Raw genomic sequence first — 16,331 nt, forward strand, 5'->3', positions numbered from 1 at the left:
TTAAACATAAATCAAAAAAAGAAAAAAAAGGGGTCTCAAAGCAAAACCAAAACAAATCAAAACCATAGGAGTTTTATTTCAGTATCCCCATTTTTAACTCTTCATATTAACCTGCGCCAATAAGTTCTTAATAAAGGAATCTTCCGATTTTTCTTCGCTTTCAGCCTCTTCCCCCGTATCCCCATCACTAGTGAAGTCACTTAAGGGGGTATGCATGCATTCAGTCTGTGTACCCCTCAAAACATGTCCCTCCGTATTTTCCACCTGCTCGATCCGTTCCTCCCTATCCTCTTTATCTTCCGTTTTTGTCTCTTCTGGAGAAGCACCTGAGCTCACCTTTCTCCGCCTCTTTGCTGATTTTCTCCGCGGCTTCGCTACTACTGCCCACACCTGTCCGTCCTCTGCTTGTTTCTCTCTCTCGGCGTCCGATTCACGTAATGTTCCTTCCTCCTTATTCCTCTGCTCTACTCCGCCTTCCTTGCTCCCAGCTCTCTCCTCGTTAAGGTGATCTTCGGCAGCCGTTGGCGCCTCCTGTGTTCTTTTTCCGATATCAGTTTCTGCATCCGATTTTCTGTAATGTTCATTTCCTGCCGCTTCAGAATATGACCTTGGCCTAGTACAGTCTCTTGCCATATGGGTCTCTGAATCGCACAAATGACATTTTCTAGGTTCCTTACAGTCTTTAGTTATGTGGCCTATCTTCCCGCAACTCCTGCACCTCATTTGTTCACACCTGTCCGCATTATGTCCGGTACTGCCACATTTTCTGCACGCTTGGGGCTGCCCAGCATACACTAGGAAACCCCTATCTGCTCCTATGGAGAATACCGCGGGTGGATGGCAATATCCGTCCTCGGTAGACGTATCCACATTTAATTTGACTCGGAATTGTCTTTTTCCGGTCCATAGTCCTAAGCCATCCTTTATTTTGCGCACTCCTGGTAGTACTGTGACGTACCTTCCTAAGAAGTACTTGATTGTCTCTTCCGAAACCCAAGGGTTATACATATGGATCGTTAAAATCCTATAATCATTTCTGTACAAAGGAGTTACCGTATATTTCTTTAGTTCTTCGTTTTCTTCTCCGTGAAATCTCCTTCTCACCTCCTCCGCACATTCTCCCGTGCAAAAGGTTACATCATAATGTTTACTTGCCGTACTCTGCTGGAGGCAGTAGATTTCCTCAGGCTTTATCTTTAAAGCCTCGTAAAGGATCCTTCGTCCGAAGTTAATTCTGTCATGAATCTCGTCCTCTTTCTCCATCAACTCGAATCTCAAAGTATTTCTTGTACCTTGCATCCATGTATTTCTCTCATGAAAATTGGCCGACGCCGCCGCCATCCTGCATTGCTTCTCGCCTTGTAACTGATAAGAACAGATACTACACTTGATCTTAGCCAAAAGGCCGAGAAGCGATACCCACATATCGCACGACAGAAACGACTCATTCTGCTTACTGCAACTCTAACTCATGGTTACAATGAAGAACACAGTCGCCTTCTAACAAATGGTAGAGGACAGGTCGATGTTTTACTGACGTTTTACCTCCGAAACATCACAATATAACTATGGTCGGCATGTTTCAGTTTTTAAACGGCGCCACATATATGACGACACTTTAGTTTCTGAAACGCCGGTCAGCGCATGCCGGTTAATGAGATTCAAAATCACGTGGTCGCCTGCAGTCCAATCAGCGGTCGTTGAGACGGAGCGTCTTCAATTCATTTTTATAACTTTCTTGGCGTTATAATTGTTTTCATAATATGATAATTACAAGATGAAAGAATTATAATACCAGTATCGTGCGTTGAAATGAAACGACGAAAATCAAATAAACACGTCTATGATTGTTTAAGGTTACACAAAGACACACTTCCGCCCTCAGGTGTACAGACAGAAAACTGCACAAAGTCTACTCTAGACCACAGTAATCTACTGTAGATTACTGACACTGGATTTGCAGCAGTTCTAACCATGGAAGTGGACATACAAAACTAGCTTAAATAAATTACAATTATTTCTGCATTTTTGTAACTTTGGTGTGAAATGACTCTTCCCAAAGCCTGACAGGGTAATGGCTTTCCTGGCTATTTCTGAGAAGGGTGAAGTTGGCCAAGTCTGAGAAAACTTGCAGCTGGAGGTTGAAAGTCTTGGTTTATCTTTTCTGCATTTGTATTACTTTAACGAACTAACCCCAGTGCTATTTAAAAAAAAAACATGACAAACAAACAAAAGAAAAGCGAATACATTTTTTACACTTTAGCTTGTTTAACAGTTAGCAAAACACCCTTAGGTTAGAAAACACACAAAAAACAAACAAACAAAAAAAAGTAGGATTAACTATAGGAAAACTATAGAAAACAAGTTTGCAAAAGCAGTTTATGTAAAGTTAACACAATAATCAGTCATTTTACTGACCTGTCACTTAACCTCATTAGTTGTAAAATGTTCCTCCAGATATTCCTCTTTAGTACCACTTGCTTTTTCAGCCTTTCCTTGCCCTTGTTCCAACGTTTTTGAGACTTGTTGCTGCCTTTAAAATCAAAAGGACGTGCTTCCAACTTTTCTTCCTTATACCGTTGCATAACCTGTTTATTTTCCCATTATATCGTGCCACAAGGAAAATGTATTTGTGGGTACGATTACCGCTGAACGGTATGAAAAGGTTTTAGAGTAACACATGCTCCCATCCAGAAATGGACTTGAAGCATCATGAAAATTAATAATAATAATAATAATAATAATAATAATAATAATAATAATAATAATAATAATGTCATTTTTCGTCATTTTTATAAAAAATGTTTGGTTTTTTTCTTTCTTTCTTTGATATTATTTCTGTAAATACTTGTGTTTTCCGATGAATTAACGCCTGTTGATAACTCCCTGTACAATTTTCTCTCTTCTCGATACGCATTTATTGTGAAGGAAACCTACCGGAAGTGATATATCTAGGTTGCTCCGGGAGGCCGAAGCCATGGACTATCAGATAGAAGAAGAGGTGGGTTTGTTCATAGAAACTAGTTGTTGTTGCACGTTTTTCCTGTCACATACTTTGAATTCGCGTGCAGACTACGTTTCCCTGAAAGTGTGGTTAGAAGGCTGTGTCGCCTTGCTAGCTTTAACGGCGCTTTTTTCATTCAACAGGCTGGGTTCGTCGTTGAAGACGTGAGCACAATCATAAAAGAGGTAAAAAAAAAAAAAAGTTGTTGTTTTTTTAAAAACAACCCTTGGCAGTGTTGGTATTTTTAGTTTCACCCCAAAAAGCTCGAGTTTAGGTTCTGTCGGGCCTTGGCTTTCAAATTTGTGTGTAGGAATGACCGGTTGCTAAGGGCACGGTAGCGGTTGCTAGGCAATGTCTCTAGCTGAACAGTTATACAGTACTCCACTAATTTGCCCTACCATATTCACTCCTTGAGGAAAACCTTTATTAAAAGTCTTAATTTTATTACCTTCTAAAAATAATAATAGCTGTATAAGACTTATTGTAAGCTGTTTGATTACTGTGTTGATTACTTTGTTTTTTTTAATGATTAAAAAAATGTCTGTATAGTCGGTGGAAGCAACCATAGGAGGAAATGCCTACCAGCACAACCGAGTGAACCAGTGGACCACCAGTATAGTGGAGCAGTGCCTCAGTCAGCTCAGCAAGCTGGGAAAGCCTTTCAAATATATTTGTATGTGGACTCCTACCCGTGAAATAACCACCTTGTGTCTCTTGTGGTTTTCAGTGGACGTTAAAAAACAATATATATGTTTTTACTGGATTTCTAATTCAGTTTTATCTGGATTTTTTTAACACATTTGACTTTATTGTATGCATTTTATTTTTATTTCAAATTAGTATTATTTCATGCTGAATTTTATTTTATGGACTTATTTTATACTTCTAAGTGCTATAAAATAATGTGCAATTTATGTTTCTCTGCTACAACAAAGGAATTTCCCAATGTATTTTTTTTTTAATCTTATTATCTTCTCTTGTTCTGTTAGTAACCTGTGTCATCATGCAGAAAAATGGAGCAGGTATGCAAACAGCCAGCACATGCTTCTGGGACAACTCTACCGATGGTAAAGACAAAAACACTTGTGTATTTCTCATGTAGAATGTGTTCTTTTTTTAAGTTATTGGTTTATCAATGAAAGGATTTGCGTCCCAGACTGTGCGTGTGACTGTTTAGATTGTATTTCAGTACAACCTCAGATGAACAGCAATACAGTGATTTAATAAAAACTAAGCGCAAGTGCAACAGGAGAATGTAAAATACTAAGTACATATTTGCTGCATACATTTATTTATGCTTTAAGAGAGTGTAATAGTATCAATAGTATAATAATCAAATACACTTCATTAACTGATCATCAGCAACTGCAATGATCAGCAAGTGTGATGCCCAAATCTCTGCCCGAGCAGGTTTGGGCAGTTTCGTTATTACAATGTTGAGGAGGACAAATTCCAGTAATACCATGGAGAAGCACATCAGTTGTTCTTCATCTGAACTTGTATTTACATCATTTTAGAAGCTGCTAAGGACCCAGTTATTTTTATCATGTCCTAATACTAAAACTTTTGAACTAAAACAGAACTGAACAACTGATATCTCAGGCTGTTAATCATGTTTTGCACATGATTTGCTAATTAAAAGACAAATTCAGATCTAAATTAAGTTTGACTCCCCTGATGTAGAGGCTTAATCAGGGCTCAGAACAGTAAAGATGAATACAGAGGAACTGATCATCTTAATAACTGATTCATGATTTATATTTTTAGTTTTCTGTGAGAAAATTAACCCCTTATTTTGTTTGAATGTATAAATTTAACTCCGCTACTTACTGATATAATGTAATGTTATACCCAACAGGAAGCTGTACAGTGAGATGGGAGAACAAGTCTGTGTACTGCATTGTCAGTGTATTCGGGCTCGCCATCTGAACCTACATCACCAAACCCAGTGATTGTGTCCACATTTTTGAGAACTCCCGCTGTTTGTTTTGGGATTTTGATATGTTCATCTTGTGTGTTAAGAGAGATTTATTAAAACAGATATGCCTTATGTACATAGTTTTATTTACACAACATGACATGATACTGCTACATGTACAAGCTTTATCTTTTGAAGCAACAAATATTGCAGGTATTTTTTAAACACCAAAAACCACCCAGTTTAACCACCTTAAACTAACAAAAGCTACACTTGCACCGAAAGAATCAGACATGTACACTAATCTTGAAGCACTTACAATTCTTAAGATTGCAGTCCCATTTAGAAGAAAATTGGGTGATGTAGAGACAAGGCACCATCTTGGTTAAAATATATATTTACAGAGAAGAGAAATAAATTTTTTTGGCCAATTTGTCAACTTGACCTCCAGCTTTAGGCAACTGAAAAAAATGGCACAGTTTCCCACATTGTAAGGAAATATGGGCAAAGCTGCTGGGGGAAAAAAGTTTGCTTCAAAACAATCCAACAACTACTGTACATGCTGGGATAAAGAAACATTTAACATGATAGGTCTGTAGTCCATTATACTGCTGTGAGAAAATACATGCAATGTGTCACAAAATACAGTGTCATCACTTTTTTGGCAAGATAAATAAAATTCTTGAAAAGTGCATTTACATATAGCTGCTTTGCCAAAAATAGAAATAGTGAGTGGTACCAGCGGTCGAGTTTAAGGCTCTCTGTATTCAGCGTCTTGAAGACAGCAGACTCCCTGTTTACATGTCGTGTCAGGACAAGCGAGCCACACTGTATCTCATGTGCAGCAGATGCAGCATTACCTGTAAATGTCACTCAGCTCTGACCAGATAAGTGACTTCCCATTGTTCCCAGAGTGGAAAGAAATGGCATTAACACAAGAAAGACAACGGTTGTTTAATACAAGGCTTTTTTTTTTTTTTAAAGGAAAAAGAAATTATGAAGAAATGATGATTTCACAGAAACATCCCTGGTTAATATGAGTCCTTTTTCCTGATCATTTTAATCATCAAGTTGAGAAAAAAGGCTGGCAATGGGTAGGTGAGGGTAGGCGGTTTATAGATTAAAACAAAGTGTTTGTTTCCCTTATTTTCAATTAAGAAAAAAAAGTCTGAGTGGCTACATCATACCTCACCATCCAAAAGCAGTACATTCAGTAGACATGAACCGTTTTAAAAATATAATTATGTACACTTTGGAGTACATAAATTCATGTGCATCCTTTTTGTACATGTGCACAAGAGTTTCCAACGTGGACACAGTCAGAGATACCTCAGTCACTGTCACTCTCATCCTGGTACTTGGCAGTTGCTTTGATCGCACGCCCGTTTTGTAAAGGCATGTCTTCATAATCACTCCTGAAAAAAAACAAGAAAAATATCAGGGGGTCTAGTATGCTTACACTGAGTTTACTCTGCACAATTAAAAAGGATTTGAAAGGCGAGTAGATAAAACACCTACCCGTATATCACTTCGTCGTCTGAGTCATTTAGCATGGAGAAAGCTGGATTATCCTTCAACTGGGAGTCTGGGAAATTCAACATAAAATTTGAATTTAAAAAAAAAAGCGTGCTGGTATAAATGAGCAACAAAGAAACTTCTATCTAACTCACCATAAAGTGCATTTTTCGAAGGAGAATACACAAATGCTAATGTGTACAAGTAAAAGTTGAGCAGGCCATAGAAGGACAAAAATTCAGCTGGTATGTTTTGAATTAAGGAACAGTGATGATCAAATGGACTAGTACTTATATAGCACTATTTGAACACTCATAGTACTTTCTTTACTACAAGCCTCATTCACACACACATCCAGCATGTTTTTCAAATCAGGGTTCAGTATCTAGCCAAAGGATCCTTCAACATGTAGACTAGAGGACGCGGGAATTGAACCACTGGCCTTAGAGGACAACCCACTCCACCTCATGAACCAATAAATATGCCAAGTTGTGATGAAAATGAGCACAAATGAATACAAGTCAAAGGATATAGTTCTGGTAATGGGTGGACAATTCAGCAACAAAGTTGTCTTGAAGAGCCTTAGCACCAAACCTCAGGTAGAGAATAGCCATGCTGCGGGAGAAAGAGAGGTTAATCAGAAACACAGAAATAGTGAAAACATTTAAAAAAAAGTTTGCTCTTTGTTGAACATACCTTATAATAAGAACCACAAACGTCAGCGCTGTCAGAAACTTGAGCCGGAGATCTGGTGATCGAGAAGAGACAGCTGGTTAACACTTTTACATTAAAAGTTGAAGTCGAATCGAACGCTGAGAGTTGTGGTGTGCTCTGATACCTGAGTAAGGCATGTTCTTAAGTTCAGAACAAGCTCTGACAATCAGGAATATCAAGTATAAGATGTAGAGGGCGACGACAATCAGGAAGAAGACTTTCATACCCTTTAAAAAAATAACAAAGGGCTCAAATAAATGAAAGTAGACCTGAAGCTATTTCTATGTAATATCTATCCATAAGGACATTAATCAAATTAAAATGAACAAAAATTTATAAACTTTAGTCTTTTAAATGACAAATTACAGATAAAACCTTACACACTGGATAAGAAATTTCTTCAGCTTTCACTTTATAAGAAGCTGTTTAAAGAAGTGCTAACAGTAACAGTCTTACCTGAAAGTTCGCTATATCCACTTTGTACTGATAGGTGGGATCTTGGAGTTCATTAACCCTGAAAATTCAGATGGAGTAAAGCTTAGTCTGCTTGTTCGGTATGCATATAAATCACAAGTTCAATGAGCTGGGTTCTGTCTGGAGGTCGTGCTTACGTTTGCCATATGCCCAGAGTAACTGCTGACAGCCACAGAAGACCGACGATAACCAGCTTAGGCAGGTAGAAAGTCAGAAATTTCCTCTCACCCTGCAGAAGCAAAACACCAAGATAAAAGATTCATGTTGGTGTGCTAAAAATGGAAGGAAATCACTGAAGCTGCAGATTAATACTGTACCCACCTGGACTCTGATGCCGTGATAAACACAAAGCCAGAAGAGCAGCAGAGCACACAGGAACAGTGCCTGAAAGAAGGTGTCCAAGGTCCCTGGAAACCAGCTGTTCACCAGGAATGACAGCGGGAAGAAAGGATCTGAACGATGAAAACAAACAAACTGTTGAGTGTGTACACAGAGAGGTGTATGTTTTCTTATAGAAATTATTACCCAAATGTTCTTATTGGATGATTTATGTTTCTGTAATGTGTCAGGTGACGTGTTCACCACGCTTCATATCACCTGTTTGTAAGAGTCAGCTCTCTACAACTTTAAATACACATGCATAAATAAAAAATATATATATATAAATGGCAACTAGTCTCTACAACTCAGATATAATGTTTGTAAGTGGAAACGTATTTTAATTTAGTTATATCCATTTTCTCCCACTTATCCAGAGGGGGCACTTTACACCCTCTGTCCAGCCACTCCAACAGCTCTTCTTTCTTTAGCTCCTCTCAAATGACTTAGCTCCTGACCCTATCTCTAAGGAAGAGCCCAGACAATACTCTGAGAATTCTCATGTCCCTCACTTGTACTTGAATACCCACAGCATGTGACCATACATAACCATACATGAGGGTAGGTAGAACGGTAGATCACACTCATCTCTACTGTCACCATAATATACTGCATCACGGCAGACTCATGCACCAATCCACCTATCAATCTCCCACCACCCCTATCTAGCTGAGAGCCACAGCCTCAAGACTTGCAGGTCCTCATCCTCATCCCTGCTACAAACTGCCCCAGTGCAAGGTGGAGGTTGTCACACAATGAAGCCAACAGGACCAGCTCATCCACAAAAAAGTAGAGATAAGATGCAAGACCACTGAAATCGATCCCCTCCTTCCCCTTGGGCACATGTAGAAACGCTGTCTGTCAAAATTATGAACAGAATAGAAGACAAAAGACAGCCCTGGGAAACTCCAGCTTTTGTTTGTTGAGTTGGTGCAATCGGCTCCAGGTGTGTAAGTGACAGGTAAAATGTGTCCTCAAGTGAGAAGAGAAACTTACCATTGTAGAGCAGCAACAAAGGGAGAAGAATAGACATCCACTTCTGCTCTATCCCCCAGTCTCTCATGGAAAATTTCCTCAGTGAGTGAGCAAACATACACTGGCACAAACAGGAAAAAGTACCATTAGTTATCCCATCTGGAAAAAGGTTTTGGTTTTAAGTGCTATAACAGGACAGAATGTGCAGATCAAACTGAATGGAAAAAAAATTATCATGTTCTTACGGTCACCATGAAGGTCAATACCACAAAGACAAACCGGAACCAAATTTCCACTTGTGAGAAGGTGGAATTATATGTTTTCCACTGAAGAGGGAAAAACAGGGGAGCAAGAGAGAGAGGAGTTCAAAAGCATGCGAGTTACTTGAGGCCTTGAGCAATTTAAAAAACAAACAAACAAACAAACAAAAAAAACCTGGGATCTTTTTAACTTACCACAAACTTAACCTTGATGTCATATGTGATATTTTCAAGGCCTTTGAAGCTCACCATAACCTGGTACTGGGTGTAGTTCAGGTAGCCCAGATGCAGTACAATGATCTCATCGCAATTCTGTGAGGTGAGACAAAAAGAAAAAAGCAAAACAACACATGCTCAATAACCATCTGCACTACTTCTTAAATGTGCATCTAAAATTGTCTTCTCTGACACACACACTGCTGTGAGAGCAGGCTGACCGATACTTACAGCAGCCGCGCAGTGCAGCATCCGTGACTTAATGCGCCCGTTGTTGATGTGCATCACGCTGGCATCCTGCATCACTCCCTTCAACTCAACGTTGATCTCAAAGGGCTGCTTGAAATCTCTCACTGACAGCACAAATAACAGTAGTGTTACGTGGTGTTACGCATATTATACTAAAAGAGAAAGCTGTCTCCACCCCAACACAAAACTGTAAAAAGCTCAATCTGTGGTCTCTTACTTTTGCTGTTTTCAGCCTGCATCACACATGTGAGCCACAGCTGCTGATTGTAGGTGGTCAGGGGAGAAGAAACTAGATGAAAGGGCCCAGTCTGAAAACACATAAAGAAAGGCACAATCTGTTTATACATTTATTATTATTATTACTATTATCAGCAAACTTCAATTATTAAAAAATTTCACAAAAGGGGACGCTCAAATGAGAACGCTTTTCTCAGACCAACATAAAACAAAATAAACTGCTACAATCAATGACAATGTAATAAACAAACATAACAATAACATGCTTCGCTAAAGTATCCTTGGGCAAGATATTGAACCCCTAAAACCTTCTGATAAGTTGTGAACTTTCAACGACACGCTGTTAAAGACACAGTTGAACTATGAACATTAAGGTGATGTAATAAAATGTGCTTCTTATCAAGGTGCTGCACTGACATACATTTTTAAAGAGCTCTTCAAATAAAGATTATAACCTATACTAACACAGTAAAGTGAATTTGTAGAGTGAAATCTGATTAATTAATGATAATTAATAATAATAAAGCCTGGTTAATGCAAACCAACTGATGGTTAATCTCAAAGCCTTAAGAAGATCATCTCTGCAGCAAGAAGAGAAATTATGAGTGGAGAGGATGAATCATTTCACTTTATAAGCCATTTAATCCTATCCCTTTAAAATTCCAATTTAAGCGAATCACCAAGTTCTCCGTGACTGCATGAAATAGCACAATAAAAAGACACTAGGGAAAATATCTAAAACTAGATTTTTGCAGTCTATCTTTGGGACATTTAAGTTTCACCACAGCAAAACAATATCAATATTGTTAAGAAGCGTTGTGTAAAAGGAGTCTAATTCTCCAAGCAGTGACTCTCTTATCAACATTTTCCATCAAATTCAAAGTAATGGGCATTTCCTTGACTTTTCAACAACGGTCCTCAAATATTTTAGTGCAGAACTGCCGATGCATATCCTTCTATCTAACAAATGCCTCACCTTAACAGAAACGTTTTTTGCAAGGAACTGGTCACCATTGTGCTCCTGCTCAGCAATAATCCTTGGACCTACAAAATAAAACACTTGTTAAATCAGTGCAACATCCCAGAAACCTAACCTAACCTCAAACAGGAAAAGATAGGCGATGGCTGGTTTATTTTAACGTCTACATTTGAATGATCACTGTCATCATACCTGTTATTCCTATGAAGACTGTGAGGCCGAAGCACATCAGGAAGACCACGAAGACTAGCACAAAATGTCTTTTAGATAGGGTGTACAGCCGCATGGGAGCCAATCTGTCACGGGGAGACAGTCACTGGGGTTATCACACACTAAGTAAGACATCCACACGAAGAAAGTAGCACGAACGAAACCTGGTGGTGAATATTTGCTTAGTGGTTTCGGTGTTAGCTCAGAGGCTGTTCAGAGACGGATATGTCAACAGTGATTAGCTCCCATGCTACTTCATGCTAGCAGTGGTTGATCCCAGCAGAGCCACACAGTGCCTCTAACGCTACTTTTCGTGCTTGTAAGTACTAGTGGAGTACTTCGAGGATCTCGGCTGGACAAATCTTACCCGTACATGTCCATTTCTGTCGGTTAGCGACGTTGGTCAAGTGAAAACCCGTGAAAATTTCGCAGTGAATCCACATCCGCGTATCAACATCACTCCACGACAACTGGAATGCAACGTCATGGAATGGGAGGGGCGGAGTCTCGTGACGGCAGCAGACAGGGGAAAGGGGTCGTGAAAAGGAGGCTTCTGGGAGTGAAGGAGCATCCCATTGCCTCCTTTGTTTATCAGCTCACTAACGTTTAGTACCTTAACACTATGCAAAGCGTTACATACACTAAATTAATTTAGTGTTGTACATTACATCGATATATTTAATCTATGGTAACAGAGCCTTATTTTATTCAGATGTGTGATTAAATATCTTCAAAGTGACGGCTGATTGTAGTTTCGCGCAGGCGTAGTGGGAACACATCGCATGTCGAGCGTTGACTTCTAACAACCGGAGTGATGAAAATTATATCTCTCACGAATCATACAACCAACCATTTGCTTTTGTACAATTAAATATGGCTTTTAACCGACATTAAAATACATCTAAAGAAATACATTTCTACAGGGTAGCACTTGTTGCCTTTGGTAGAAATCGTACCGCGTTTAAATTGCGGATTTAGCTAACATATGTGCTCTAAGTGTATGTCGGCAAAGGACTCAGCCTTTCCCGTTTTCCCCATTTATTTGAATTTCTCCTGCCTTATGGTTTAGAAAACCACTGGTTCTGTATAACATTTTTTTAAACGAAAAAAAGACGGATGGCTGGCGTCACGACAGAGATGTAAGATATTTCTGATTTAAAACGCAGACGTACACAATGAAAGTAAACCCACCATGCATGTGTGTATATTTAAGCTAGAGGCGCCTACCTATAAAAGCGGTCATCGCGATAAGGTGTCAGGTCCTCTTTGAGCTCATTGTAGGCCTCCCGTATTTTCCTACAGAAATACTTGAGCTCGCTGTACAGAGGGTTCTCCAGGCCGGACGAGTAGTCGGTGTCCATTATTATTATTATTATCACACCCGAAATGGCGATGAGTAAACAATCCGGGGGCCTCAGTAAAAGGCGCAGTCACCTGTCACGTATTGTTACGTGCGTAAATTAAAAGTGCAGCCCAAGCCGTTTTGTTTGTGTGGCTTAAAAAAAAGGGCTGTTAAAACAAGAAAAGAAGAGCGGGGGGCGGAAACGTAGAGGACAGTCACATGATCAGAGTTCAGCACCAGGGACAGAGGCTGTTAACAGGAAGCTACATTGGTCAGTAAGAAGTGTCTGTGGAGCCGTCTTTTAGCTCTAACAACCCCCATAGACCACGGTTGCATAAAATAAATTAGTAAACAATTTATTGCGTCTTAGCGCAATCTGAGTCACACTGATTGACAGGAGGTGCGAGCAATCACTGAAAAATGGGTGGATTCAAACATATAGATAATATAGGGGTTTTTTCCCCTTAACGTAAAGACAAAATAACTAATTTAATTTATTCTACAAACTGGCATTACACCAGCCAAACCATTTAAGCACATACACAGTTTAATAAACTCTAAAAACTGTAAAATGCAACAAAAAAAATAAAAAAAATAATATGACAAAAAATGAGGTAAAAACTGCAAGTACAAATCTAAATACGACAAAACATGAGGTAAATTCTTAATTTTTATGCGCGCTTTCGCATAAATATTAATTACGGTAAATGAAGTGTGCGATTAAACTCAAGGCTTTTTCTTCTATTTTAAAATATTGATAAAGTCTCCTTTAATAAGAGGAATTAAGTTCTTTTTTATCTGTGCTATAGGAAGCTGTGCTTTGGGAACGTCCACAGGTTTATACACATCTCAGTAGCAGAATCTCAGACTGTACATGTATTAAATTAGTCAAAATTACGATGTTCTTTGTCTTTTCTCAGCAGTAAAAGTCATATTAATTGGTACTATCAGTGATGGCTGTACAGGTGTGTCGCACTCGCCACTTTCAAAGTGTCTGCTGTCTGAGATAACAGAACCACCTTGTATATACTGGTTCAGCAGCTGCTTAGATCTGATTTCAACCATGTGGACGTTTGCCTCAGTATTCAATGTTGAGGTCTGGCATGTGTTTGATGGAAGGCTGTGAACACTCACTGTTGTACCTCTTTCGTGAACTCTTCTGCACATATTGATAATTTCAACAAAACCATTTGGATTCATCACTTCATAATACACAGTGCCACTGATTAGCAGTCCAGTTCTTGTTTAATTTGGCACACTGCAGCCTTTTCTCTATGTTTTCATTTCTTAAGTGTGGCTTCTTGATAGTCACCTTTTCAATGAGACCATTTCTAATGTGGATTCAGTGAACTGATGGATCAACTGAAGAGTCAGCTGCTAGTTCAGGTCCTGGATTTTCTTTCCCATCTTGTAAGGACACGACTTTCAGATACCGTTCATCTGCTGTAGAGTGTTTTTAGGCCACCCACTTCATCAGCTTCCTTAAATGTGTTGAGGACACACCATCCTATGATATATCACGTTTCGGGCTAATAGTACTTTGGAAACCATTTGTGGTAAATTACAGATTCAATAAAGAATTATTTTTTTTCCAGCAGGCTGATAGCAACAAAGTAACTAAAGATAGCAAAGAACAAATGTTAAGTTCTAAGTTGTTTGCTATATAGACACAACACTGGTTCATCCCGCCATTTAGGTTCCTGTTTTGAGCTTGAATGATCCATAGATAAGTGTTAAGTGGCTTATCAACCAAACAAACATCCCTCTGAAAATTGTCAGGTACAAGGACTGGACTGAAAATGAATGAAAAAGCAGCCTATGTCCAAAAAAACCCAACAACAACAACAACTTGGAAGAACCTTCAGAAACCTGGAGGACTATTGCTTAAGAGCACAAAAAATTACAAGAAAGTCTGGCTCCTTGGAGCTTTGCAGTATATTTATGTATATTTAAGACAAAACCAGTGTTTTTCTGAAACAATGACATTTTATTCAAAAGATGCGTGACATATACAATTATAAAATAATTTACATGGCATGCCTTACTATCCATTCACTATAAACGTTCAGTCACCAAGTCAGACTGACTTTTTTCCCCAAGTTTTTTTTTTTTGTCATTTAAGTCTACAGCTACAAATACAAAGCACAGATCTTTTCTAGAGAAAAGCCAAATTCTACAATATCTACAACAGGTCATCATCAGTTTAAAGTGAACCCTTAACCAAGTCCATTAGCAACGCTGAACGTGAACTCAGTGGCTTACACTTGTGAACTCCTGTGAACGATGAATGAGTGTGTATGTGCAGGAAGTCATGACCACACATGGTTGAAGAGGATAGATTCAACACTGATGGGGCTGGTAGACTGCACAGCTGAATACAGACACACCATGACTTGACATTTACACTCTACATAACTAGTCTACAAACTACAATAAACCGGGCACTTACTCATTCACATCTTTTCCACCAATGCAAACTTCACAAAACATCAAAAAGTCACCTGTTCCCATCCCTCAAACCCAATCCCTGCATTTCCATCTCATAACTTGGGCTATACTTGTAAACCCCCCCCCCCAACACAAAGAAATGTTTGGGGGAAAAAAACTTCACAATATACAGTATGTATACTTGATCTACATTGAGGAACAATCTCATAAATAAAGATGTACAGACCAGCAACTGAGATGCTAAAGTAAAAAGGTAACAAACTGTGGTCACAAGAAATGACAAAGGTTTTTTTGTTAAAGAAAATATTGCACAACTAACAAAAAAAAAAAAAGTTTTCTTTACGACATGCTCGTTTTCAAGATCAGGAGACCATTTATTTTTCTCCTCAGTCCACATCTCTACAACCCACTTCCCAACAGACATGCTTGTTTTGTTTTTTTCTTTTTTAAATATGAGAAAAAATAAAATAAAAAAATCTAATAATCTCATCAAACCAAGCAGAGCTGGTCCAAAGTAAAGAAGTTACACTTCCCAATAGGCCTGTTTGTTTCAGCTTGAGATTTTCAGAAGTCTATATTTTGGCACAAATATTTGAGGTGGTATGCCATCACACCTTCCCAATTTCACTGAGCACTCAACATTCCCGTTTCTCTCTGTGATTTTTGGCTGTCATCTAATGCACATATTTGCACCGTGAATGAATAATTTACTGCTGCCCATAGTTCTTCCAGCTGGCCTCGCTCTTTGTCCTTAGCTGATCACAAACAAAAGCTTCCCTGCCTCAAACAGCAACAACAACAACAACAACAACAAAAACCCCAAAACAAAACAGCTTTTCAGATTTCAAAGTCAGCTTACTGAACGGGCAGATCTCGTAGCTTCATTCTCCGTCGGAGACCAGACTTTAGAGTTTCAGTGATGGTAAGATCAACTTAACTGCTCTCTATGGTCCTGGCTGCTTAGTTAAAACAGTACTACAGCTCTCCTCCACATGTGGAATTACACTTACACACAGTGGAGACAAGTGTAAACAGAAATCTGCCACCTAAGTCTCTTTACAACATTGTACATTTGACTGATATGTATTTACATGAGTTCTGAAAAGAGTATGAAATGGCATAAGTGAAATATACAAAAATATTTCATGTACCTTACTAGGATGTTTAGTGTGGTCTTTAAGAGAAGGGACAGCCCCCCCAAAACAACAACAACTACATACTCACTTCACAGAAGTGACATCAGGTGACAAATCACTTCATGCCAGAGCTTAAATTGTTCAGTCTCGGCCTTGGCCACTTCTTTGGCGCCCATGTCACCAGTACAGGATAGTACAGGATACGTCTGTACACTGCTATGACCTGAATTCTCCTGACTACACAGTAATATTCAAACTCAGTCTCCCAAATAAATC

The 16,331-nt window shown here is 38.9% G+C and overlaps 2 protein-coding genes and 1 pseudogene across 3 annotated transcripts; 1 reads left to right on the forward strand and 2 right to left on the reverse strand.

The window, feature by feature from the left end:
* Positions 1–1,276: 1,276 nt before the first annotated feature.
* On the reverse strand, positions 1,277–1,417 carry LOC146557415 (U2 spliceosomal RNA; annotated as a pseudogene).
* A 1,476-nt stretch (positions 1,418–2,893) lies between these two features.
* LOC146557416 (dynein light chain Tctex-type 1-like) lies at positions 2,894–5,054 on the forward strand. Its single transcript, XM_085248010.1, has 5 exons — positions 2,894–3,001; positions 3,148–3,189; positions 3,554–3,677; positions 3,994–4,071; positions 4,863–5,054. The coding sequence occupies exons 1-5, from the start codon at positions 2,978–2,980 to the stop codon at positions 4,931–4,933; spliced, it is 339 nt and encodes a 112-aa protein (XP_085104136.1). The 5' UTR covers positions 2,894–2,977; the 3' UTR covers positions 4,934–5,054.
* Positions 5,048–12,669, reverse strand: LOC146557417 (transmembrane protein 181-like). 2 transcript variants are annotated; one of them, XM_085248002.1, is made up of 17 exons: positions 12,357–12,669; positions 11,112–11,215; positions 10,917–10,984; positions 9,921–10,011; positions 9,686–9,807; positions 9,434–9,550; positions 9,224–9,304; positions 9,000–9,099; positions 7,947–8,077; positions 7,763–7,854; positions 7,608–7,665; positions 7,276–7,378; positions 7,134–7,185; positions 6,970–7,052; positions 6,593–6,682; positions 6,441–6,507; positions 5,048–6,337 (listed from the first exon to the last, which is right to left on the reverse strand). In XM_085248002.1, the coding sequence occupies exons 1-17, from the start codon at positions 12,488–12,490 to the stop codon at positions 6,253–6,255; spliced, it is 1,578 nt and encodes a 525-aa protein (XP_085104128.1). In that variant the 5' UTR covers positions 12,491–12,669; the 3' UTR covers positions 5,048–6,252. The 2 variants fall into 2 exon arrangements, with proteins under 2 accessions (XP_085104128.1, XP_085104129.1); XM_085248003.1 differs by lacking the exon at positions 12,357–12,669 and adding an exon at positions 11,497–11,646.
* Positions 12,670–16,331: the final 3,662 nt, after the last annotated feature.

The sequence above is a fragment of the Mchenga conophoros genome, linkage group LG15, assembly GCF_057382185.1.
Source record: "Mchenga conophoros isolate Kocher_MC1m ecotype Shallow Benthic linkage group LG15, M_conophoros_male_GT1.1, whole genome shotgun sequence".
Lineage (NCBI taxonomy): Eukaryota > Metazoa > Chordata > Actinopteri > Cichliformes > Cichlidae > Mchenga > Mchenga conophoros.

Excerpts from the sequence above, each read along its gene's own strand:
- LOC146557416 (XM_085248010.1), top strand. The coding sequence starts at position 2,978 with ATGGACTATCAGATAGAAGAAGAG. Across the intron at positions 3,002-3,147 it reads ACTATCAGATAGAAGAAGAG|GCTGGGTTCGTCGTTGAAGA; the intron begins GTGGGTTTGTTC and ends TTCATTCAACAG. Across the intron at positions 3,190-3,553 it reads TGAGCACAATCATAAAAGAG|TCGGTGGAAGCAACCATAGG; the intron begins GTAAAAAAAAAA and ends ATGTCTGTATAG.
- LOC146557417 (XM_085248002.1), bottom strand. The coding sequence starts at position 12,490 with ATGGACACCGACTACTCGTCCGGCCTGGAGAACCCTCTGTACAGCGAG. Across the intron at positions 7,855-7,946 it reads ATCACGGCATCAGAGTCCAG|GGTGAGAGGAAATTTCTGAC; the intron begins GTGGGTACAGTA and ends TTGCTTCTGCAG. Across the intron at positions 7,053-7,133 it reads TTTGTGGTTCTTATTATAAG|CATGGCTATTCTCTACCTGA; the intron begins GTATGTTCAACA and ends TTTCTCCCGCAG.